This window comes from Crassostrea angulata, chromosome 1, assembly GCF_025612915.1.
Source record: "Crassostrea angulata isolate pt1a10 chromosome 1, ASM2561291v2, whole genome shotgun sequence".
Lineage (NCBI taxonomy): Eukaryota > Metazoa > Mollusca > Bivalvia > Ostreida > Ostreidae > Magallana > Magallana angulata.
The window spans coordinates 56,245,863-56,269,904 of record NC_069111.1 but is presented as its reverse complement, the minus strand read 5'-3'; the positions used below and the strand labels follow the sequence as shown (position 1 = coordinate 56,269,904).

The 24,042-nt window shown below is 36.5% G+C and overlaps 1 protein-coding gene across 1 annotated transcript; it reads right to left on the bottom strand.

The window, feature by feature from the left end:
• Positions 1 to 1,637: 1,637 nt before the first annotated feature.
• Positions 1,638 to 15,387, bottom strand: LOC128186273 (insulin-like growth factor-binding protein complex acid labile subunit). Its single transcript, XM_052856068.1, has 4 exons — positions 14,555 to 15,387; positions 4,680 to 6,454; positions 3,286 to 3,401; positions 1,638 to 3,106 (listed from the first exon to the last, which is right to left on the bottom strand). Exons 1-4 carry the CDS (start codon positions 14,859 to 14,861, stop codon positions 2,368 to 2,370), a joined length of 2,937 nt encoding a protein of 978 aa, XP_052712028.1. The 5' UTR covers positions 14,862 to 15,387; the 3' UTR covers positions 1,638 to 2,367.
• Positions 15,388 to 24,042: the final 8,655 nt, after the last annotated feature.

Below are 24,042 nucleotides of genomic sequence, written 5' to 3'. Positions count from 1 at the left end.
TTGCCATTAATTGCACTGCATGCACAATTTCTGTCGTCTATTCTTGGCGTGTATTTATGAAAGATCTAACTGTCTTCATTAAAAGTTTGCCATAAAATTAAATGAGACCTATATGGCACTGACTGTTCTGGTGTGTTAGTGTACATGTACCACACAATCGTAATGATGACACTTTCATTGTAAGATTTGGTACTTTATGATTGTGTGGCATAAGGAAAGTTTTCTGATGATTAATTTTCATTTCACTCTACATAATTCTAAGGACATAAGTTAGGCTCATTGTTTTTTTTATGATAGAGACTTATTGACTGATTTAGCTGAATTATGATAAGTAATTATAGATTGATTTAGCTGAATTATGATAAGTGATTTCCTCTCTCTCTCTCTCTCTCTCTCTCTCTCTCTCTCTCTCTCTCTCTCTCTCTCTCTCTCCGCCCGTCTGTCAACCAGTATTTTTTTTTATTAAAAGTTATCAGTAGCATGGCAGTTTTTGCTTTTTAACAAATGAATCAGTCGGAAGTATATTTGAAACTAGTTTTGTTTCTCCTCCCTCACTCGTCACGTGACAGGCATGGCAGCTGTTAGCAGTCTGTTTGTCATTTAGTGGGGGTAGAAAATGCGAGGTAAAAACTTAAAAAGTAAATCAAGCCGTCAGACATGACTTGTGCAATCACTATGTACATGCTAGATAGGCGAACTGCATGTCGCTTTGACAATGGATTAAGAATGATCCATTCCAGACATTCTCCCATTGTCTGTGTGTATATGCATGAGGCATGTCGGTATCTCTGGTTTTTTGCTTTGCTTTGTTTTTGGGTTTTATGTGTTTGTGAAGGATATAAATGCAGTTTTTAACACCTTGAACTTGAGGGAAAACATTAATTCGTCAGTACCGATGTTCTGGCTAGTTTTTATTCCTCCATTTTACAGTTTTTATTATTGTTTCAACACGCCGTTTCTTGATAAACCTTGATCATCGATAGCATTACTTTTTAGGAGATTCTGCGCCAATGAAATCGCGCAAAACAGGAAATGAATAAAACAACTTCCGGTTCATCACCAGTTTAACTGTTTAAAGTAGACAAGGAATTTGACAATAAGTGACCTCTCCGTCCCATTATCTATAACAGAATTTGCGGTCCGAATATTTCAGTCGGTGATATTATTAAAAAAGTTGTGGTTTACATTAAATTGATACCTATGTACTCTTCACATGTGAACTGTAATACCTACAGTGTAGGTCCTTGAGAAAAGCTTTTAATTAGTTCTCTACCATTAATCAGCATTTACATTCTGACATTGTTTAAAAATCACATTGAATTTATCTACATATTTATCCTTTAGGTTACTGAAAAGAATGCAAATGTCTTCTGTCACAATCACTAAATTCAAGTAACAAATCAGATAGTCATACAGCAAGATGTGTTGTATTATCAGACCTTCAGAAGAATTCAAGAATAACATCTATAAATAATTAATAATATCAAGCTTCATCTACGAATCGTCCCAGTGTTGCTGTGTTTTTCATTTATCCATATATAGATCTATTTTGTTTTCGAGGATGGGGGATTAAATGGATTGCTGCAAATTCATCAAATGTGGAATAGAGGTCGAAAAAATAATAAAAGAAAAAGGAATTCAATGTAATTTAAGTTTAATTAAAGTAACAACAAAATGATAACGATCTGTCACAGACTACATGACAACAATTTTTGTATCAAAATAACTAAAAACGGCTATTTCAGTCACAAAACCTGTAGTATATTTATCCAATTTATACAATAAGAATAGCATCCTGGCCACAACATCATTAAGATCGTGAATGACATTTTCCGCTGTACGGACAAAGTCTAATGGCGCGGGGAGAGAGAGGAGGAAGCACCCTCAAGCAGTTTACACCGCTCCCCTCCCCGTGTTTGAAGTATATAAAGTGAAACATCAAACAATACATAAGTGTGTAAAAAAGATGGCGACGGGAAATCGAGTCACACGAAGTCGGACTAGGCACTCAGCAACGTAGTCCTATCTAAGCGGCAATCGCCACAAAAACGTCGCTCAGCTAATAGTTATAATAAACTATACCATCTTCTCACCACATCGGAATAAATAACATTGAATGTCAATGAACATCGAGGTTATGCAATGGGTTTCCCGCTAAATTGGCGGAATTTTGTAATCTAGGTAATGGAGGGAGTTGAGTAATATTGGATATTACTTTGAATCTTTTTGTGTCTCATTGATTATACCGTTCTCTATGGGGTAATCTTAACGCGCCATTACCCCCCCATTACACAAAATTGTCACGCATTATAGTGCAGTATTTCAGCACTGTTTGAAAGAAAAAAGACAATAAATCACAATTCGTGCTTAGTGCTGCTCTGGCCTGCGAATTCTATCCTCCATGTCTTTTAACGTTGGCAAAGAGAGCTCCTCACACACGTCTACTCCCCGAGAATTAAAGTGACACTTGGCGTTATACTCGTCCAACACATCCTGTACCCAGTTCGACACTGACCACAGCGGAATAAAATCGTACTTGTAGTCCTTCACCGCGGGGACGTTAACCCCTATCCCGGCCAAGCGGTAGTCGCCATTATGACCTAGATACATCGGCGATCCCTCCATTAGCATAAGCGGCCTCTTGGGTCTCTTGATGGTCGCACAGATCAGATTTTTCTGAGAACATGGTTTTGAGATGCGCCCTTTGCGGGGTTTTAGTTTAGCAAACTTTCCCGTCTTGCCAGTCATCCGGGTGGTGACGATGATGTGTTTGAAGATACTGGTCAGCACGCTGTACTGTTTACTGCTGATGATGCATGACTGGTCAGGGCTCCTCCTGTGGTAGCGCAGTCTCAGTAAGGCCACGTTAAATTCCGACCCGTACTGTACCAGGGGGTGGACGAATGTCCGCACTATGTTCCTGTAGCCCTTGGTTCTCCCTACTTTGACTCGGATACTGTTAGGGTTCGTGGACTGTAGAATCTCGTTTGCTCTCGTTCCTATTGTTAGGACCCAATCCTCGGACACCATTATTCCGTTTACAATCGGAGCTCCTTTGTCATCAACGATAGTCGCGTGTCGCGACAGTAAGGCCTTCCGAACAGATCTGAAGAAAATGAAATTGCATTGTATAACAAGTGAATTAAAAACACGTGTACATGTATCCTTTTAAGTTTGAGTGAATAAAATAATATAATAGAGATGTAATGTAGCAAACAGTACAGATGTTACAACAGACGTGTGCAGACAGTGGAATCTTTCTGTGATCTACGCCTAATTACTTACCGTGGGGTGTACCAGCGCTTCTTGACAAAGGTGGAGGCCTCACACATCTGGAGAGCCGTGGAGTTCCTGTCCTTTGTTGTCTGGCAGGAGAGATCCTTGTCAGTGAGGTCAAACAACTACAAAGACAACATACTGAGAGGTCAATAAACTACAAAGACAACATATTGAAAGGTCAAACTACTACACAGACAACATATTGAGAGGTCAAACAACTACACAGGCAACATACAGTGAATCTCAAACAACTACAAAGACAACATACTGAGAGGTCAATCAACTACAAAGACAAAATATTGAGAGGTCAAACAACTGCAAAGACAACATACTGAGAGGTCGATAAACTACAAAGACAACAGATAACAGATAGGTCAAAACAACTACAAAGACAACAGACAACAGATAGGTCAAACAACTACAAAGACAACAGACAACAGATAGGTCAAACAATTACAAAGACAACATTCATATACTGAGAGATCAAACAACTGCAAAGACAACATACGGAGAGGTCAATCAACTACAGAGACAACAAACTGACAAGTCAATCAACTACAGAGACAACAGAAAACAGATAGGTCAAATTAGAGTAATCATTATAGAGACAACATATAGAACAGGTCAAATAACATTATGAATAACATAGCACAATCAGCAAGAAAGCAGTCACCTAATGATAAAAATATTATTGAACAATTATTACGTGTATGCAACTTTTTCCTTGTTATGAATGAGATTAGATAGCGCGAAAAAAGTTTATTCATAATATAATTAAAATTGTCTCAGCATTTAGCTTTGATGGGTGTTAACGTATCGTACTGTAAATAATAAATATATTCGTCATAGTTTAATCGATTGCAAGATGATATCAGTACAACCATGCTGAAAGTTATAAGATTCAACCTGTTCCAATTCATAATTACCTAAAGGATTGATATTATGATATAATTAAATTTTCTCTTAATATTCATCTAATAAGAATTTAATGCGCGTTATATACTATCTATATCTTTTAATCAAGACGCGAACATAAAATCTAATTTTAACATCTGTGAGAATTTGCTGCAAAAATTAATGATACTTTGAAGCCCATCTTAAAAATTAAACTAAGTTTGAAACGAATCCCGATCGAAGTTATCTTGTTTTACGCTTTTTTGACTTTTTTAGCCTCTCCATATTTCAAAGCCTGATTTCAAAAACATCGATCTATTCTAAAAAAAAAATATCACAAAAATTAAAATCGGTGAAAGGCAGCTAGAATCAATCGCCAACGTGATCTTTTTACATGTAGCTCAAAACTCACTGATGAACACACGTCTTGTCGATTTTATGAATGTTTATTGGGTTCTTGGGAAAACCACTGAATATCTATTTGTGGCTAGTTCTTATATACGCACCTTTTTACCGTGAAGTTTGTTTGGTGATTTGCATATGACGTCATTGGAAGAATGGACCCGGATCTGTCGGGACAACATGGGGTCTTTCAGCCATTTTGCTTTACAGTTACACGTCCAGGGATTCCCGTCCAGCAGCAGCAGCGATGATGACGACATAATCCTCTTAATCCTCTCAGATAATTCCTTCAGGTTGTTCTTTGAGAGACTTAGTTCAGTTAGCCGTAGTTTAACGTCATTTCCGATCTGAATGTTGAACAGTTTGTTCTCGCTTAGGTCAACCATTGATAAGTATGGCAGCTCAGATATTACCGAGAAATTAAAACTTATTAGTTTATTTCCTTTGAGATCAAGAGTAACAATTCTAGGCAAGGATCTAAAGGTTTCGGGAGCAATGGTGTGGATGTTACTAGATTCCAGATCAAGGTCCTCCAAATTGTGTAGGCCTACGAAACTGTTGTTTGACAACTCGTTGATCCTGTTGTTTGAAACATCCAACTCGAGAAGTTTAAACAACGATAAAAACATGTTACCCTCTAGTTTTGGTAATTTGTTGTCATTGATGTTTAAAGACCGTAAGTTTCTAAGTGTTGATAAACCACTGGGGTGAATGTTGCTAATCTTGTTGTGTCCCAAGTCCAAAGACTTTAATATTGTCAATGGTTCAAAGGTTTTCTGGCCGATGCTGCTTAAATCGTTGGACTTGAGGTTTAACTGAGAGAGCTTTACTGCTCCAATGAATGCGCTTTCCTCGATGTCCTCAATAAAGTTATCGGCAAAGTTAAGGTCTTGAAGGTTATGTAGACCGTTAATAAAGTCTTTGGTGAGCACTCGGATTTTGTTCTTTGAGAAGTCCACGGTATGAACTTGGTTGATCGGGTAGAGGGCCTCTCTTTCTACAGTTTCTATTAAGTTACCCGACAGATCCAGTCTCTTCAGATTACCGCCAAAACTAAACGTTCCGTTCCTAATGATGGAGAGTTTGTTTTTCCCCAGGTAAAGCTCATGCAAAGATTGGAGGTCCTCGAAACAGGAAGTAGGGACGGTCGTCAGATCGTTGGTGGACACGTCTAGGATGTCCAGACTCTTCAGGTTTTTGAAGGCCCCGTCTTTCAGGGTCTGAATCATGTTGGCGGAGAGTAGGAGTTCTTTTAGGTTAGGGAGGTTAGTGAACGTATTGGGCTCTACGGTTTTTATCATGTTACCCCTCAGGGACAGACTTTTGAGTTTAGGTAATGTTTGGAACCATTCCGGTCGGAGTTTCCATAACCGGTTTCCACTGAGGTAAAGTTCAGTCAGTTCCGAATTATATCTGAAAGTATCATCGTACATGTCTGTTATATTGTTTCTCGACAAGTCGAGTTTCTCCAGCTTACCCAGAGCTCGGAACATATTTCTTTGTATGGCTCTGATTTTATTGCCATTCAAATTAACGCTTCGCAATTCACGGAGGTAATTGAATACAGGAGTCGGCAAAAAGCGAATCATGTTGTCCGACAGATTCAGTTCGTGCAAGCTAAACAGCCCGTGAAACGCAGCCGCCGACATATGGCGGATATTGTTGTTTGGCAAATTAAGAATCTTCAGATCTCGTAGGTGGTAGAAAACGTACGGATAGAGGATGCCCAGGTTGTTACCAGACATCGTGATTTCTTTCAGGCGCATGTTCCCGCGGAAAGATCGTCTCTCCAGCGTCTTAATCCGGGTATCTTCTATGACGTCAGTCTTTCCTTGTCCACTTCCGCTACTGTCGCCGAATATTGTTAATTTGGATATATCTGAAATTATATTTGAAAGTGATAATCACAAAGGTGGCTCACTACACCTTGAATATTTACTCAAATCAGCAGAAAATTAATTCATTGTGATAGAAATCATAATGGATAAGAACTATTTAAGTCAAATAGGAAAAAATGTGCAATTTTGGACAAATTACATTTTCGAAAATTTAATTCAGTAAACATGAACAAAAGCTCTAGGCGAATTCGAACTCATGATCTGCGGTTCAGAAGCTCAATACTTTAACCACTGACCTACGACGATATGCAAACCAATCGAACAGTTTAACAAAACATTTAAATCGCCATCTTGTGACGTAGTTTCTTAAAAAGTATAAGTCTAGGTGAAGTGAGGTACCTTAAGTCCTCAACCAGAAAAAAAAAATGATTTTATAAATTATAGTATTTCAGTTTGATATTTTTGGGGGGTTTTTTTGGTCATTAACTGGATCTTGACATCCATATATTATACGTCTGGCTTTCGTAATACTAATTTTATATTCACTCTAAAAACATCTAATTCCTTACACACATTAAATATGATGTTCTTGGATCAGCAAAACTGAAAAGGAATGTTGCCTCCAGATATACAATAAGGAGTTAAGCCAAAAACTAGTTTGTAAAAAGTTTGACTTGGAAGACGTAGTGGTAAAAAGTTGAGGTAAAGCTTTACTCCCAACATCTGTACCAGGTTAATGAAATATGTTTTAACCATTGCATGTCCAATGCAATTCCCGTGAAGAAGAGGCCTCTTTTGAAGACAAATTGTGCCGTCTAAGACGGATGTTCAAATGATCATCCAAATAAATCCCCCTGCTAATGGTTCTGACAAACTAATCGGCCCACTCTCGATGCAGAGCCGTATTGCCATGTATTCTGCTAGTACTGTCAATCTCTATGCAGGCAGTTGTATATTTTCATTCTGTTCATCGTGTGTTCTTTAGGTTAGGCATCTTAATTTGCTTTTGTTGAGAGCAATCTTAAGTATTTGTTGACCTAATGTTTTGTTACTAGCTGATGAATTTTTATACACATTTACGCGGCATCTTAATCCCTCTATCTGTTTTAACTTTTGCTCTCTCTTTTTCTCACTTTGGCACCGATTTTCTACAATGTAGGTTTTCTCCAGGACAGGTGAACTTGCTTGCTTTCTACTACACAGCTAATGAGATAATGGAATCGGGTTTTTACCGCTGCAGTTTGTATTCATTAACTCCTTTACAAGGTTAATTGATCACTGTGTCTGAACAAAGCAGTATTCAGGTATACAACACGGTGCAGTGGAACGCTGATATTAAGTCGTGTGAGTTGGAATCTGAAATATATGTGACTATAAAGCTCAAATAAGCTCTCTCTGTGTGTTAAACCCTTTTGCAGCTGCTCTTAGTAAAGGTTACTGGAAACAAATTAACATCATTTTTATTTGTTTGAATATTTATGGTTCCATTCCTTTTTCTTTATTAATGGTTCCATTCCTTTTTCTTAGGAGCAATGTTTGGTTGAAAATCGAACAGTTGTTGTAATGTTATTTCTTGTGATGTATTGAAGAATTAGAAATTGGTGCACTGTAATGTTATAATTCATTGGTTTATCATTACCTAATAAGAGGTTTGATTTTCTTTTTTTTCTTTCTTCCTTTATTTATTTATTTATTTTTTCGCGGGGAAAAACAAAATATAAACCATCCATTTAATTAAATGGAATTTCTTAAGGACGTTTCGACACTATCACCTTAATTGGAGAATGCATCAGGGACAACTAGACAATGGCGTGTCTGGTTTACATACAGGGCACAGAGGAGGGTGAGTGCCACTCAGGGGAGACCTGATGTTAATTTCACTGACCCTGGAACAACCTGTACCGAATCACAGTGATTGGAACCAAGTCTATCGTTAAATTAATTTATCCAGTTCAGATTGGTAGCAAACATACCTCTGTTAAGGGAACAAAGATTCACGGAATCCCATTGCAGTACATTTCCTTGTTCTCATCCAGTAATTGTAGGTTGCCCTTTAATTTTCTCAAACATATTTTTTTCTTTTTTACAGATTTGGTTCAACTACTCAGTATTTCATCAGGAAATCCAAGCTATAACGCAATAATAATCTTTGAGAATGTTTAATTAACATAATCTGCTATATAAGACTGAGATGAAATGGATTGCGTGCCCTATCGTCCTGTTTCTATCTTCAGTAACAACCCCGCGTCTTCAGCTTCGTGTAATCCCCACAAACCATCAAAATCCCGATCCCCCAATCTCATCTATTTCATCTAATGATCCGACCCTGTGTGTCTTTTGTACATTAAACTTGGAGGTTTTTTTTCTTTCTTTCATATTAAAGTTTTGCTTATGTAGTTAAAATTTAATATCTTTTTACTTGATAAACTCTCAGCGTGCTTTTATTCAAAATCTCCTTAATGTTGGGATATTCGTTACATATCAGGGACTCGTTAGTTTAGACTGACGTTTCACACCTACTCTATTTCTTTTCACCAAAACATATTGTACAGATCATTAAAATAACATCACTGGTAAGTGATTTATTCAGAGTAGAAATAAACAACGCTTTTAAAACTTTAAAATCTTTTTTATCACCGGATTTCTCAGCAAAAGGAAACTTAACATAATATTTTTTTCTCGTTGATTCGCTCAAAGACAACAATAAAGTGGTGCTTCTCGCCTACAAGTTATTTTCTCTGTCAAGAAAACGTTTCTCGTTTTAAGTCTTAAGTTTTCCATTGAAGCAAAAACTCTTCTGTTCTGACTTCTCCGCGATCTCTAGCTCTTTTCTTTATAGCGTGTTAAACTCGTCAAAATTCACACACGATTACTTTATTTCAAACCACAGACATGTTGTTTTTCATTTCTGGCATATTTCACGACATCGTTTAGAACAGATTTCGGCGTTCGGACATTTTTTTCCCGTCACCTCGGTCATACCGCGCCTAATCAGGCGAAATAATCAACCGATCTCGGCTCATTAGGGCCTCACTGAGTCGTGATAAGCTGAGTATAATGAGTGCAGTGGGGGATTTCAACGATTTTTCTTTCTGTTTATCTTTTGGGAGATCAAAAGACAAATGTTAAACAAATAGAGTGATCACATTCTGACATACGTGTCATACACGTAGTCTGACAGAACCTAAAAATTCAACAATTTTTCTCTCTTTTTTGTATGTCAATTTTAAGTATCGTCGTTCCAAAAGGAAGTTAAATGAGCCAATCTTCTCAGTACCATTTAAGTTTAATTGAATTATTTAATTTACACATAAATGAAATTTCTTATTCGATTAGGCATTTTTGGATAATTTTATTTTACTTTATAGTAAGGCTTACTTTGGAAATATATAATTGGAAAAAATAAGTTTATGTATGAAATATTGACTAAGTCAGTCAAAACTCCCCCCCCCCCCCCTGCGTCGCAAAAAAATCGACAGTAAACAGGTGCCTACGGACCCCCAGTTGACATTTTTCATTGATAACGATATATATGTATCTGATTTCAATATCCTAGCAATTCCGAAAGTTGATTTGACACTAACACCTTTTACTGTTAGTGACTATGTAGAAACGGTATCAATAGGAAAGATATAGAGGAACTTCGAACTGTTCAAGAGATATCGGAATGTAATTATCTACAAACAACAGGTGAAGGCGATGCAGCCATTCTCCCGCCACAGGTGGGTTTTAGAATGATACCCTGCCCCCATTCATTTCTACCTATCATCTGCTGCACGTAAATTCTGACAACTTCAATACTTTGAGCCTGTGGTAATTCGGCGAGATTACAAAACTAAGCGCCACTAAGAGCGTAGGTCGCGATAAATATAGAAAAAAGTACATCCATTTTTTTCCCTTCTTTCTCTCTTCTTTCAGAGATTGATGAAGCACACTTTTCAGTAATATCATATCGATGAAAAAATCCTGCTGATTTTTAGTCAAGTTTATTTCGGGAATTTTTATTCCGCGGTTGTTTTAAGTTGTTTTTTTTCAGCAATATGGCACAAGATATCTGTTAACTCGATTACAAGACCTATTTTGAGTTTAATTCTAAAGTTTTAGTTGAAATTTTAAGTTTTAAGTTTAAGTATTAAGTTCTAAAAATACAATGCATGGAATAGTATTCATTTTTTTTCGTTAAGTCTGCAATATATCCGCATTAAAACAGTTGACAGACGTATCAACAAAGATGGCGTAAATTACACAATCGTCGGTAAACAGGGGTCTTCCTGATTACATTACAGCAGCTGTAACAGGTTACAGGGGTCAGGTTACGGTAACCTGGGGTCAGTTTTGACGTTATCTTTCCTCACTCTGCCAACAAGATCCAAACAGCACGTGACTGCTGACACTAACCGACCCTACACCATTCCGTACTTACAGTATCTCCGTTCTGTATCTCTCGGGTCAGTTCTATATCCTCCATTGATTTGAAATTTTGATATACATTTTAGATCTAGCTACGGCAAAAAGTGCTTACCAGGTATATCTAAATCAACCAAAAAAATATAAGACAGGTTTCTTTGAAAATTCAAATTAATCCTTCAGTAATGTAAAGGTTAGTGTTCAAACAAATTGATGGGAATAATAGGTAAAAAACTAGGAACTATATATTTTGCCAGCTAAGTATACCTGGCTCTATATATTTTCGATAAGTCACTGTCCGACCTTACATGTGCTTGATGGCGCGTGCTAAGTGGGGCCCCCCGCGGTCGGAACGGATCTGCAATCTCCTCGAAAGGTTTGTCATAAACATTCACGCAAAAATAAATGAGCATATGACAAATTCATTCAAGAAGTTCGCCGAGTGGTGATAAGCGCGGGACTTATCAAGATGTATTTACAGTCCCCCTGCGACATTACTGATGTAAACCTCCGATTTATTTCATTCATAAAAAAATTAAAGGGTAACAAAATTGATTTTTAAGACCTCATAACGCCAGGCTGAATTTACAGTTTATGAAGAAAACATATAGGGAGAACTAGAAAAGGTGTGTTGTTTACAAATTTAGTTATCAGTGAACACCCTCAATAAAATTACACGGGGATTGTACATCTGCAAAAAAGTTGACCGACCTGGTAACCATGACAACAGTGGTGACCTTTGCGAGACCTTGCGTGAAAGGACACGCGATTATGATGATGGGATTGGCCAAGAAATAAAGAGAAAAAACCTCTATTCTATGATATTGACCCTTGGGTTCAGGCTCTCCAACTAATTAACTTCTTTGGACGGAAACACACGGTGTCATTTCATGTCCGGTACCACATCAATCCGGTCCGATTGGTTCCAACCTTTGATCAAATCTTACAGTCCAAATAATCCTTTGACAAAGCAGAGGAATCAAAAAGCACCCACAGGTTATACAAAAGAATTCAAACAAAGAATTCATTTTAACGACATGGCATTTTTTTTCACTTTCTCACATTGAAGTGGGGCAACAAAGCGAAAAAAAATCGAACATAGTTAGGGTAAAAGGCTTTACGCTATTATAAATATGGGTAAAATATCTCTTTTTAGCATTTATTTAACCTGTTAAAGGTGGAATAGGGTACACTTAATTTACAGGAGCCCTAGATATCTGTATATCTGCATTGATATCCGACACTGTCAGCGGTTATAAGGCGGCGTGGCTCGGGTAGAAGGCGTCAGATATCAGATTAACACAGAGCGCTGCTTACCAGCGGAACAGCATGTACTGATGAACATACATGTATGAAGACTTTAAATTAAAAGATGTTATATGAAGACTCTACCTCGTCTTAACTATACACAATGTACTCTTGTAATGTAAACTCAGAATGATTATCATAATATATTATACGGTACTGAATTTAGCGAAATACGATTCTGACGTCTGCCAAGGAAATACACAATACATGTATTTGTTCTAAACAGTTTTACTGTAGTTGTGTCACAAGAATATTTAGAATCTACTTCAACACCCCGGGCGGAGGGGGAGGGGGGCTAAGCTGTGTACGACCACAAACGTCAGATCTCCCTACGATTGAGGCCGATTTTAGTTCCCGTAAAAACAGTCGTTATTGTTGAGCCAAGATATTATCTAGTCTGACTTAGAAATAAAAATAAGTCCATGATAAGAGAATGTCTAATTGAGACCGTCAGGGACTTGACACGCTGAAAGAACGCCTAGGTCAATTAGAATGACTGGTGACCCCGGGACATCTGAGAACTTCTGAATGTGACCTTCCAAAGGGGACTTTATTATAAAAGAACATGTACCTGGATGAATCTATTTTAAGCGATATAACATTAAAAAAATATATTCTCGAATTCAATACATGTATATCACTATACGACATCTTGTTCGCTAATATATTATGATAGGAAATTATCTTAGAAAAATATTTTTTCTTGACACTGTTATTTTTTTTAACATTTTTTTTTAAAAGAAAAGATCAAATTGTATTAAATGTACGTACTGTATATGTATGAATTTTTTATTTGCTGTGGGTTTTTGTTTTCAAAATTAATGACTAATTTACATTCCAAAACATGAACATGTTTATTCTTTTCTTGATATCATATTATGCACATTGGGGCAATAACTTGGATGAGAGAGAGAGAGAGAGAGAGAGAGAGAGAGAGAGAGAGAGAGAGCATTCTAACTATATATATATAAAGCTTGTGCGAGCCCCCATCCTTTGACGCGCTATTAACAGCGTGTTATTTCTGATTTGATCGAAAGCCCGTATGTTTAATGGTCTTCAAGGCAAAATTTTACCCAAATTTCAGAGTATTGATGATAAAGATTTTTAAATCTTGGAAGAGTGTGATTTATCTGTTTAAAATAACATCAATAACTTTATGAACTCTTACAGTATGGGCTGAATGCCTGTTACGTATATCGGCTAACTTAAGGTAGTTTGCGCAGTTCACGGCTGGTTCAGGCAACTTCTGTTCTCTTTAAAGTTCAACTTTTTATGAATTACTTCTTGACTAAAAAGATTACCGAAATATTATCACTGATCACCTTTCAAACACCTAAAATATTGGGAAAAGATTATATATCGAATATTTTGAATTAGGAATTTTTTTATCAGTTGAGCTCAAACTACACGTGAAAAAAAATTCAAATTTAAGAATCTTAGAGAGGAAATATCTGAAATATTTAGAGTGGGGTAATTGGCCGGAATTAATTCTCTGTTAACGTGTTCCGTGTCATTAGTGTCGCCCCGGTTTGTACCTGGTGTAAGCTACCCCCTTTCTATCTACAGCTAAGGACGATACCATCTACTAACTGAATAAAACAATAGCCCACACATTCTCTTTCACCAAAATGCCCGGGTATTTTAGCGCCAATATCGCGCTTTGGTACATCTATCATGACGAGAAAACTTAGTTTAGTGAGTGTATGTTCTGGGATATTTCTCAATAAGTGGACAAGGGTGTTTAATGTAACACGTGTCACAGGGAAACTGCCAAAGGTGTCAGCTTATAAACACTGCGACAAGACGATAAAACGTGACCTTTAGCAGCAAATGTGTTTATATTATAAAGGACGGGAGACTGGTTCATTTCTTGCTCAGTTAATCGGCTGAAACTCGATTCTTATCCAAACAGTTTAAAATCTTTAGTGACCGCAGAGCTCGGGTGGATAGAAATTTACTCAGTAAAAAGAACAGGGTTGCAATTGTGAAAAACCGAAATTCGTTCAGAAAATTTAAAAGAGGAAATGTTGTGACGTTTGAGTAATTCGACGAGCTTTATAAAAACGCCGTAGATATTGATAACTGATGCATGTTGCATTAGTTCGTGCCGAGGTAAAGAATCGGCGGTGTGTTAATTATCAGTCAGTATCAGTAACGACTACACGTGCTGGGAATGACTAACGTAGATCTTGGAGACCAGCATTCTATAACAACATATAAAGTAAACATAGCTAAATTCATGTACACGTCACTGAGTTATTTTTCTGTCAATGTATGTCCACATACCTAAACTGAGTTTTAGAGAGAGAAAAAATTCAAATTATAAAAATAAATCGAAAAACAGCAATGATTCCTAAACAAAAAATATCGACCTAATAATATCTTTCTGTAAAGTTTTTATCTATTAATTTGATTGACCCCCTTACCTGCAGGAATGGGGTCGGGGAGGGTCCGCAGCCCCTGACACACCATGCTGCGGCCGTTCCTCGCTGCCTCGTCGTTGATACCCCCGGAAAAATATTTCAGAGTTTTTTCGGACACTTGCTCCTCGCCCCAGGTATCCAGCAGCCCCCGGGTCCCTCGGCTGTTGAGGGTCATACACCGACAGTGCTGGGGGCAGGTGCCCCACACGCTGTCTCTATTATAGCGACGGGGGTACGTGCTGTACCCACATCCCCGGGACGCCAAGCCCAGAACCACCACCCCCACACAAAACAAATACAGGCCGTTCATATCTATCCAAAACTAAGTCACCAATAATCAGAATTAGAAGGACGAGTCTAAATGTAAATTAATAATCCCTCACAATTTTTTACATGGTATATCCTCGCGTTTCACCGTAGCATACTGTTTGGAGTCACTTATCAGCGACACTATACATAGGGTAACGTTCTCCGCTACTACCGGTGCTCAGTAATTGAACCAGATGAGTATTCTCTCAATGCAATGTAATTTGCAGCAAGTCACTCCAAGTCCTCACTGAACACTCGGAAGTCAGCAGCCGTTTTCGATGTGGCTTCTGCTGGTCGGTGTTCCGGTTGATGTGCACTATGATCATGCCCCTGTCAATCATAAATCACCGGCCTGCGTTGTGCTGTGCTCTGCTGTGTTGTACTAGTAGCTGTGCTGTGATATAGTGCTGCAGTCTCGCCGATTGAGGACCAGACTAAATCTGTCTGGGACTGCTCGTCCAGTATATATATGTACGATAACTGTAACACAATATGCAGTGTTGGGTTAATCTCGGATCCTGCACCCATGACGCCTCAGATACTGGGGCCCTTTAAATGATCGCTGCACAGGGTCCGGTTTGTATCACTGGCTGTCATTTATAACCGTAAAAATTGTGTGAGGTAACATATATTTTCAAATCAAAAAAGGACCCTTTTTAACAAAATCCCTTTTAAAACCATTTTACGTACTTACGCAGAAAACATTGAAGTGGTATTGTCAGACATAGCAATACGGCAGGGAGAGTGAGAGGTCGAATTTTGAAGAGTTCCCCCAATAAGGGGTTGATGGACCAAACTATTAAACACAACAAATGGAATTATTTCCTTGGCATATGTTTAAATCGACAATGAATTGCCAATATTTTGTATCATTCAGTGCATTATGAAAATATAAATATACAACATAATATTATTTCATATTTATATCATACATATCAGATTTAATATGTTATCGTGTCCTAAATTCGTATCGGTAATATTTGATAATCATCTCGCTGTGTGACGATAACGTAGAGAGCATCGCACTCAGACAGAGAATCAACAGCTCCCGTGGGTCTCTCAGACACGGTGTCTCCCGCCGAGAAATCCGTGATACTTAGAGGCAGAGTTAACACAACACCTTATGCATTAAACATCTGATTAATTCTACTCAGAGGGGGAATCCCGTCAGTTCGTCAGTTAAGTCCCCTGCATCGCCTCGATCTGAGTGTCAGGAGCTGCCAGAGTTGACAGACAGAACGTCTAGGACCCCCGGGAAATCCCACCCCAGACAGGGACGACCTCTGGTGGGGACCTTTGTCAACAGAGCCATCAAATTTCGGCGGGTGAGACCCGCAGTTAGTTCCGCATTGAAACAACGCCATTGTTATGCAACGACATGCGAGTTTTGTTGTTTTGTCCCTGTGTCATTGTGACATGTTTTTCTATTTTGACATGTTTTTCAACATTACATTTCTGCATGTCTAAGAATCTAAAGACTGCTCTTCCAAAACATTTCACATCCGGGTGCTTTTTGTCAAAGCGACGCGCATTTCTTTGCATTAGTAACTCTGTAAAATTGTCAAGAATAAATAGATTATCTTGTAAGTGAAATTTACTTTGTAAGTGAAATTTACTTTGTAAGTGAAATTTACTTCTTAAAGAACCCACGATGGCTCTCCATTTCGCCTGGAATGTGAATCTGAACTATAACAAAGTGTTGCAAATGTCGTCTGTTAATTATTACCATAAGCAAGAAATTACTCATAAGCGATAAAACTTTCACTCATTTCTGTCACGAAAGCGACAGAGTTAGATTTCAAGGTGTTTAAGTAAACCATAGCATGCGAACGGTAGATGTGCCATATTAGATTAAATGTTCTTTGATGGCCAAATAAAATCAAGGAATATGTCGTTCATACATCATAAATGATCGCGTGATATGCACCAGATGACGGATGACGGCCTTTTTCTCACAGTGGTTTATAAAGTTCTCCCCTTTTTTACAGCCTCCTAAACCTCTTAGAAGCTTTATTCCTCAAAGGGAAGGAATTTGTTGCTTTCTTTTGATTCCTGTCTTTGATATTTGGGTACATAGAATTCATATTGGAACAACTTTTGGTCATGAACAACACGTGCAGAGTACCAATCGCCGAACCACGTGACACGGATTCAAATGAAAAAAAAAAAGGAACATGTTCAACTTGGGTAGTTTTCAATCTATGTGATACATGTACGGTACAGTACAAATGTGCTTCATACATGTACAGAACAGTACAAATGTGCTTCATACATGTATAGTACAAATGTGCTTCATAGTGTTTTTCATCCCAAATTTGTGAACTGAATGCGTTATAAAACCTTTAATGACGGGTTGAATCGCGTATTTCTACCTTAAGTCATTGCAGTGGAGACGATTTCTGTCCAGTAGGGAGCAAAATCGTCGTTACAAGACCAAGACAAAAGAGCCCCCTAAAAATATTATATAAAACTTTACACTGTGCCAACTGTATACTGAATAATCAAAGCAAGACCATTTGAGTTTTGTGTTCGATTGTTTTACTTCTCCTAGGCACCTGACCCTACCTCTATCTATTTGGAGGTCCGTGTTGCTCTGCTTTGAATTTGTATTTTGTTTTATGGATTTTTGAGATGGTTCACAGTTTGTTATTGTCTTTTTTTCCCCCTTTTTTTTCATTTTACGCACTTCGAGGATATTGTCCACGGATAATGACGTATGTTAGATATTTTTGACCAAAACCATACTCTTGGAACTCTAGTATAAGTGCTGTAATTGTAATAATCATTTGCTTCTATACTGTTTTGGTAATTTTCATCGCAAGATAAATAAGACTAAGGAAAGGCTATTTTTAAAGATACAATATAAAATATTTTGGTATAATATAATATTTACAGCAAACCAATTTTAGTACAGGATGACAAAAATGAACTTCAGATACTTTAAATAGCCCCCCCCCCCCAAAAAAAAAGTGACTACTAGAAGTTTATAAATTAAATCCTTATTTATTTTTTTGTCGTAGATATATATAAACGAAACATGCAATAAAAATACAAATATGAAAATAGAAGCTAATACATTGCTTTTACCGAGCTTGTTAAATGTCGCCAATCTTTCCTTTTTTTCAGTATTTCAGATATAGAGTCATTCCGGTTCCACGCTACTTCATCAAGTGCAGGCGACGTCTTTTATTAAGCAAAAAACGTCATATGGAAAAACTGGGACTAAATAAAATTAGAGATACGGTAAACTTCTTTTATAACCGTGGATTTACTTCCTGCATTTTATCGAAATAAATCTGTTAGATAAGAATTTCATTAACCGCATGTCGATATACACAAGTACATGTTTATATTTAAATTTCTTATGATGTTTGAATGCAAAAAAATAACAACACTATTCTTTATCATGATAAGTCCGCGATGATAGTCATCTACAAAACACACCCACTTTAGCGCCTAAAATTTTAAGCGCTTCAGACTCGTAATTCGTCATGTATTATGAGTTATAATTGATCTCGTCATGTCATCGTCAGATAGATTAGGGATTATTTGTCAGGTCTGAAGTCAAGAAGACTAATCTCTAATTGTTCTGACTCACTAACGATAACCAATCAGCTCGCCACTCAGCTACTACAGCCTGTTTACTGGACAGTAGGACACGGTGGAGACTTTTTAGTGCTTCACCCACTAACCCAGTAACAATGGGAACTGTTTGGGAACACGAATAAATGACTCTGTATGTATCAGTTAATTCATCTCTCAAAAGGAGTAAGGCGTTTGTTCACTAGGCGGATCCCAGAATATTCTGGGTTGGGGGAGAGGAAGGGATAAATTTGTTTGCTGGGGTAGATGGAGCGAGTCATTTTTCGGTAACTGAACCATGTTAATTTATCATTGAATTTTCCGGGGGTGGGTGGGTGGGTGCCCGTTCTTGTTGGAGTTCCACACGCATCCCTCTGGATTCGTGCATGATTTTCGGTTTACACTAAAGCTGACTTCGGACCTGTCAATTTTAGTACGATTTAATCCACAAGAATAATATTCACAGGTCAGTATTAACAGTACTAAGAGGTCAGCATTAAAAAAAAAAAAAAAAAATAAAAAAAAATATATATATAATATATATATATATATATATATATATATATATATATATATATATATATATATATATATATATATATATATAATAAAAAACTTTTAAAACACTGTTTCAAAATATTTCGACCGTGTTACCGGTCTTCATCAGTCGGTGTTTATTGTCTATAGCAACACAACGTAGAACATATACTATGACGTCACAATATGAATACAGTCTGGCAAGTGACGTCATACAACAATATTGCGCCAAAAACATATGAAATAAAAGTGAGAGTCTATAGAAAGCACAGTGATAGCCGTAATTCGTACATAAACAAGTAATATATGAAAAATGTATAGATAACGGGGCATAAAATAAAGGAAAAGTCTATACAAACTAGTAATAATGTAGTCTAAAGACAATAATGTTCCCTTTTGTTTATACCAAAAGGTATATAAGTATTTAATTTTTTCTTCCACAAATTTTCTCTGAATTTTCTGTAAGTTTCATCTTTGTACAATTTTTTGATACCTATTACAGAATAATCCTCAACTGTGTGTTCGTCAGTATAAAAATGCATTGCTACAGGGTCGTTAGTTTCTCTCCTGATCAGTGACAAATTTAAAACATGTCTTTGATATAAAGTCACCCCCGTTTCCCCAACATATACAATTTTGTTACACTTTTTACAAAACACCCCATAAACAACATTACTTGACTTGCAATCGATATGATTTTTAACTTGATACGTTTTGCCCTTCGAATCTTGAAATTGGCCAGAACAAATAATATATTTACACATAACACATTTTTTTGCACCACACGGCTCGGATAAGTGTTGTTTTTTAAAAAATAGGTTATTATGCTTCTTATGGACCAATATGTCTTTCAAGTTTTTGTCTCTCCTGAATGCCACTATAGGTGTGTTATGAAACGCAAGTTTTAGGCGGTCGGAATTTTCGAGAATTTGTTGACGTTTCTTTAGTATTTGATGAATATTTGGTAGTCCTCTGGAATAGTTTAACACAAACGGAACACGGTTACACTTTTTGTTATTTTTTCTGTAGTCCAATAAATCCGAGCGGTTGAGTTTATCCACCTTCGCCAGCTGATCCTCGACATCCTTGTTGGAATATCCACATTTGCGTAGATTTGTTTTAATTTTCTCCCGTTGTTTGAAATATCCCTCATCTGTTGAGCAGATTCGGCGCGCACGGATACCCAGTCCAAATGGTATAGATTTTTTTGTAGATTCAGGATGGCTGGATTTTTTATTTAGGTACATGTGTTTGTCAGTGGGTTTACTGTACAGGTCGGTAGAAAGATATCCTTTTTCAATAGAAACATTTACATCTAGGAACTCTATGCTAGATTTAGAAAAGCGTAGATCAAGTTGAATATTTGGATGTATACCATTTGCCATTTCATGGAAATGTAGGAGATCGGCTTCTGTCCCTGACCAGATTCCAAATATATCATCGATATATCTAACATAAAAAAGAGGTTGTACGTTACACTGTTCCAAAAGAATACGTTCCCAATCCCCCATATATACACACGCATAGTTTCTGCCAAGTTTGGATCCAATAGCAGTTCCTTCTGTTTGAATATATTGTTTGTTGTTAAAACTAAAATTGTTATTTTCCAGGACAGCATCCATCATCTGTAAAATGGTATTTGTGTCAACTTCTTTTTTCTGTCGTTGATTTAAAACTTTTGCTATTACTTCCCGCGCTTCTTGTCTGGGTATACTGGGATACAGCGCTTTCACGTCCATATATATATATATACGTCCATTATATATATATAATCCAATTTAAAAAGATAGTTAAGAGCATTATATACCTAATCGATATCGACCATGGTATATACCTCGGAGTACATTTTATCTAGACAAGCCTTTAGTGTCCCTAGGAAAAGATTTGATTCTCATGATAAGACAGTTACCGAGTATACCATAATAACCAAATGTCCAAAAACTAATACAGAGAGGCACCAAGTAAAACACACTCAAACTTAATGGTCAATCTTGTAATTGGTGTATAATCACTTGCGAGCTACAGCAATTGGCAGACGATTGACGATTTCATTTCCGGAGTTAGGGATCCAATGATATTGAACTCCATGTTAATTCTTGCAATGAGCATCTAAATGAATTTTTGCTTCTGATGTTTCTGAGTGAACCATAAGGTTATTTCCTGCTTTTCGTGATATTAGATCTGTCGATTATTACCTTCACTCGAGGGCTTCAGACCTCTAGATTTATTTTTGAGTCTGAATGTATTAGTCCTCAATAATATTATTGTGAGTTGATTTTTAAGTCAACTTCTATATGCAATCAATCGCACAGGAAGTGGTATGGATCTGTGAACAAATTAGATTAATGAATCCGCAAAATGAAATAGCTCTTTCACAAAAACAAAATGAGAATCTAAAGATTGTTATTGTTATTCACTGTAAGCCTGAACAAGTATTCAAAGTTTATTTTCAATAAACGAACAAAAATGTTTACTAAAATGAGTGAAAAGAAATATTTTCAGTCTTCATACTTCACAACAGGATATGCGTTACTCAGAGAAATAAAGATTTTCATTAAGTAACACACACTAGAATACCTGGTACATGTTAAAGCTAATTAGACAATCCCGTAGTTTTTCCCTTCAAATTTAATTTAACATCATTACTTGGCAACGTTCTGAAATTGGTTTAACAATAATCCTACAAAAATCAACTCCCTTACGTAGTTTCAATACTTTGATTGTTGATAGTACCGAACATGGAATCTAACAGCTTAAGACCAATTCTATGTAAGAATCAAAATTCGGTGGCCACGCATAGTCACGGATTTTCTTCATACTTGACAATTTGATAGACTTTGGTGAGTAAAAAAGCCTAACACCATTTGTTTGTTGCTATGTGGTCCCGTTGCCATGGTAACCGAGGGTAAAGATGTAAAAATTGCATTTTAATGCTTATTTGGCAACATATTGTGAGTAATGTGCAGAACTTGGGGTTTCCAGGGTAGAATGTATTATTAAAAATAGTTGTCATTTTTCAAATGAAACAAAAAATTTATGGAGAAACGCATATTTTTAGAGCGTTTCCATGGTTACTAAACAGAAATTTTAAAATATGTTTTCTTCATCTAGTTTGAATAAAAAGTGCAAATCTTGGATTTTTTGGTAAACACTATTATGATTGTGCAATTAAAAATTTAAATATGAAAATTGGGAACCGTTGCTATGGTAACAAGCTTAAGAATAAGGAAAATTATAATATTTTTAGGCATTTTTAAATGGATATTATTCAGATATAATGAATAAATATATAAAATCAAATGGTGAGAAAAAATAAAGTATGTCCTTAACTTTAATGACACTTAAAAAAATTCTGAAATTTTCTAAAAATAAATGCCGTTGCTATGGACTTTTCAAAAAGTAAGAATTTCTGTGTGATTTTTTACGCAACTTAATTTTCCATAGCAACAACACTTCTCTGTTGCATAACAAAGGTTTTTGTGGTGTATAATGAAAATGTAGATATATTTTTACCTGTTCCAACTAAAACAATTGCAAAAAAAAATCTAAAATCAGGAATGAAAGCATATCAAAATAATCTTAAATTTCTCAGTTTTTCTTAATATTTGGCCTTGTTGCCATAGCAACGGATGTCAATTTTCATGATAAAATGTATATAGCATAAACATTTAAATGGATGTAAAAATTTAACAGTTTCCCATTTGGGCTTATTAAAAAACCGCAGAAAACTGATTTCAAAAATTTGTATCGGTTTCCATGGTAACATTTTAAAAGTATTGGTTTCTCCATCAATTTTCTTATATAATTAAATAATTGAAAATAGGAAAAAGGCTGTTTTATGTCTTTGATAGTTTACATTAGTGGGCAAAACCTTCTAATATGGCTTCAAAGTAGGTAAGTTTTGCTATTTTCCCATCTTTAGCCTCGATTACCATTGCAACGGTTACCCATAGCAACCAACTTTTAGTGGTTTTTTGCGTTTTACACCTAGGTGTGTCCATGTATGAAATATAAGGAAAATTGGTGACTATGCGTGGCCAGACCCTTTTATAAATCATTGATTCTTACATAGAATTGAACTTAAAACCTTAGATCTTTTTCTGGTAATGGTAACGGTTTCCTAATACCTTCGTGTTTCTTTCGACAAAAAACGTTTCCTGTCTATGTTTTAATTGTATTCACCTCCTGTTCTTGTCTGATCTTTTATAATTCTAGTTTCTGTTTCGTATAAGGTATAGCACCTTCAAAATCATGGTACATATATTGAATAGTATTATAGGCTTGTTTATTAGAATATTTAACCTCTACATTCACGTATGCCTTTTTTCTTGTGACCCTGAACTGAAAAGGGGAGGAGGGGGGGGGGGGGGTGATTTAACTTTAATGTCACTTTTGCTTTCGGTGTCCCCACACCCTGATTATGGTGGTACCTGTATTACCTTTGACTGTTGACCGTTCCAGCTGATATTTGTCATGTAAATCATCTCTATGCGAGAGTATTTATCGTTTCTGCAAGCATTCTAGATGATCTATTTATCACGTTGTTGATGGTGGCATTTCATCACAAGGGTCATTGATTGTCCTTAGAATTACAGGACTTTAAGTTAACTTGTAAATGAAAGCTTAAACCATTAAACCTGTTTCTTGCCAGTATAAAATAACTTTTTGTAACATTATATATTTACATTTTCCAGTGTCTTTGCCTGTGATAACACTACGTATCGATTTTGTAACTTCAAATGACGCCAAATTGAAGCGCCAACGGGGTTTGCTTATTTATATTTAAAAATTTAGTCGTACGATGGCTTAAAATTATTTAAATACATGTATAAGCAATAAGGAATCATTCTTTAAATATTATGAGTTGATAATTTCGGTCGGGGCGTGATCAAATCTACCATAAAGCCCCTCGGGCTTAATTGGATTTGATTACGCACCCACCAAAATTATCACCCCATAATACTCAAAGAATGATTCCTTATTCTTTAAGTAAAACGCTGCAGTTGAATCAACATTTCACTACTTGCGCGCACTTGGCGCTTTGCGCAATATACTTTGTATAA

Coding starts and splice junctions, on each gene's coding strand:
- LOC128186273 (XM_052856068.1), bottom strand. CDS start 14,861: ATGAACGGCCTGTATTTGTTTTGTGTGGGGGTGGTGGTTCTGGGCTTG. Junction 6,455..14,554: donor CCCCGACCCCATTCCTGCAG/GTAAGGGGGTCA, acceptor ATATAATTTCAG/ATATATCCAAATTAACAATA. Junction 3,107..3,285: donor AAGCGCTGGTACACCCCACG/GTAAGTAATTAG, acceptor CATTTTCTTCAG/ATCTGTTCGGAAGGCCTTAC.